A 2,980-nucleotide genomic window follows, 5' to 3' on the forward strand; every position below is an offset into this window, starting at 1 on the left:
TAGTAGTCCTACTACTTCAAATGAGTAGGACTATTTCAAAAGAGAATAGTACTGTCTTCAAATGAGAGGTTTTCAGTAAGACTTTGTCTCTATTAATAGTTAAATAGGTCAAAATTAGAAAGTAAAATAAACAAGATAATACAGGACCTCGATAGAAGGGGATAACCCATATGCCAAAACAAATAAAACCACAAAACGAAACAAACAAAAAAAAGTGAATGGGATTATCAATTCCATATAATGTTGTTCACGAAAATAGCCAAAAGCCCCATTTGTTTTCTTAATTATAACATTTCAGCATTTTGCCAATTAATTTTCCAGACTGTGATATCATTCACATAAACCCCCTTGTGTAGACACAATGCACACTAAGAAATAAAGAACACTAGGTGAATGTTTCTAACACTTGAGAAGCTTCCAACTCATTTTCATTAGTACATCTTTAAAAAGTTTGTTTTCAAAAATTTACTAGCCTTAACATACTATGGTAGGCTGAATAATGGTCCCAAAGATATCCTAGTTCTAATCTCTAGAACCTGTGAACGTTACCTTATAGGTTGAAAGAGACTTTGCAGTTGCAACTAAGTTATCCATATTGAGATGAGAAGATGATCCTGGATTATCAGCACAGCTAGATACTCTTAAATGTCCTTATAAGAAGGATGTAGAAGGGGATTTGACAGAGGGAGGAGGCAATGAGACACTAAAGCAAGCGCCTATGCCACCGGCTTTGAAGATCCAGGAAAATGCCATTAGCCAAGGAATGCAGCTTTAGAAACTGGAAGAGGCCAAGAAACACATTATCTTCTAACGCCTTTGAAAGGAACACAGCCCTGATGACACCTTCATTTTGACCCGGAGAAACAGATTTTGGACTCCTGATCTCTAGAAATGTGAGAGAATAAGTGTGTTATTTTAAGCCAGTGAGTTTGTGGTTTTGCTATAGCAGTCATAAGAAACACATGTACATTAAAATTCTTTATCCATAAGCATGGATTTACATCATGTTTTGCTAATTATTGAGTATATATGAGGTGTTGACTCTTTGCCAGATGGTTGTGAAGAAAGAGTGATTAAACAGTCCCTCCCTCAAGGAGCACATGTCACCCACTGGCAAGACTGACTGGCAATAAAGTAGCTGAAATGTGAGAAACATCTAAGAGACACAACACAGATATTTTCAGCTCTTAATGGGTATTAAGGGTTGGGGAAGGGTGGAGTGAAGAGACAGCCTGTGGTCCCCTAGAGGAGGTGATGTTTGTGATGCCTGTCTGGAAAGGTGATTAGGAGTTAATCAGAGAATTAGGTTGTAAACAGGAAAAGTTAAAGTCCTATCAGAAGTAAAATGTAGACATACAAAAGGCAAAAGCTTGGTAGGTGTGCAGATGTGCAAGAACCGGAGAAGCCTGGAGTTGAAACATAGGAAAGGTGAGGGGTAAGGCTTCAGAGATTCAAAAAACAGTAAAACCATGACAGGGCTTACAGGTCATGCTAAAGCATCTGGGCCACAGGTTTTAAACTCTCCTGACAACCTAGGAGAGGGATGATTCCATTTGTCTTTTGGTGACATGCCTCATGAAAAGGGAGAAAAAGGTGGTGGGAGGAAGGATCTGGCGAGGACAGTGGAGGAAACACCCCTGCAGTAAATTCAGGCAAAAGGGGAGCCACATCTGAGCTAACGTGAGGGAGAGCAACTGGGATGGAAACTCATGGGTAGAAGCAAGACACATCTCTAAGTACCAGTATCATATACATTTTTAAAATCAGTACTCATGGAGTGCCTGGGTGGCTCAGTGGGTTAAGCATCCAACTTCAGCTCTTGTCATGATTTCACTGTTTGTGAGTTCAAGCCCCATGTCAGGCTCTTTGCTGACAGCTTAGAGCCTGGACCCTGCTGTGGATTCTCTCTCTCTCTCTCTCTCTCTCTCTCTCTCTCTCTCTCTCTATTCATCCCCCACTAGCACTCTGTCTTTCTCTTTCTCAAAAATAAACACTAAAAAATTGTTTTAAATGAACACCCTTATTAAAGCAAACAAAAAAAAACCCTAAAAAACAAAAAAACAATCAAACAAAAAACTGAGGAATGTGGGTGGCTTAGTCAGTTAAGTATCCAACTCTTGATTATGGCTCACATGATGATCTCATGGTTCATGAGATTGAGCCCCACATCTGGCTTTGAGCTCACAGAGCAGAGTCTACACGGGATTCTCTTTCCCTCCCTCCCTCCCTCCCTCTCCCATCCCTCCTTGGGCTCTCTCTCCACCCCCTCCCACAAATAAACATTAAAAAAAATTCAACATGAAAAATACAGAAACCTATTCATCTTCTCAAATTTAAGTTTTCTTGTCCCCTAACAGTCACAATTAATTCTTCCCTGAGTGATGATTTGAAGAGCTTTTAAATGTCACAAAAAACAAAGATGTATCAGATTAAAGGAAACCAGTCATTGGCAAAAGATGCAGATGACTAAAATGTCTCTTTTTGTAACCAAGGGTGGAGTGTACTATTTCATTCATTCTCTGTGGGAGACGTATGAGGGTAGCTCACAATAGTTCAACAAGCTGGTCTCATCTTTGATACAAACAAATCTTTGCCAAGACACTTTGTAAAATACTCTCTAAATCATCTCAGTTAATACAAAAGTTATTTTTTTTTAATGTTTCTTTTTGAAGGATGCCTGGGTGGCTCAGTACATTGAGCATCCGACTTAGGCTCAGGTCATGATCTCATGGTTTGTGGGTTCAAGTCCCGTGTTGGGCTCTGTGCTGACACCTCAGAGCCTGGAGCCTGCTTTGGATTCTGTGACTCCCTCTCTCTCTGCCCCTCCGCTGCTGGTACTCTGTCTCTCAAAAAGAAGTGTTAAAAATGTTTTGAGACAGAAGGAGAGAGAGAGAGAGGGATAGAGAGAAAGAGAGAAAGAAAAAGAGAAAGAGAGAGAGAGAAAGAGAGAAAGAGAGAGAGAAAAAGAGAGAGAGAGAGA

At 40.1% G+C, this 2,980-nt stretch overlaps 1 protein-coding gene across 1 annotated transcript in view; it reads right to left on the reverse strand.

The window, feature by feature from the left end:
- Window positions 1-703: 703 nt before the first annotated feature.
- THSD7B (thrombospondin type 1 domain containing 7B) overlaps window positions 704-2,980 on the reverse strand; it is a 384,726-nt gene continuing 382,449 nt past the window's right edge. Inside the window, exon 14 of the mRNA XM_049615274.1 lies at window positions 704-885. Coding sequence (XP_049471231.1) covers window positions 704-885 — 182 coding nt within the window. The remainder of the gene's footprint in view (window positions 886-2,980) is intronic.

The sequence above is a fragment of the Panthera uncia genome (assembly GCF_023721935.1).
Source record: "Panthera uncia isolate 11264 chromosome C1 unlocalized genomic scaffold, Puncia_PCG_1.0 HiC_scaffold_3, whole genome shotgun sequence".
Lineage (NCBI taxonomy): Eukaryota > Metazoa > Chordata > Mammalia > Carnivora > Felidae > Panthera > Panthera uncia.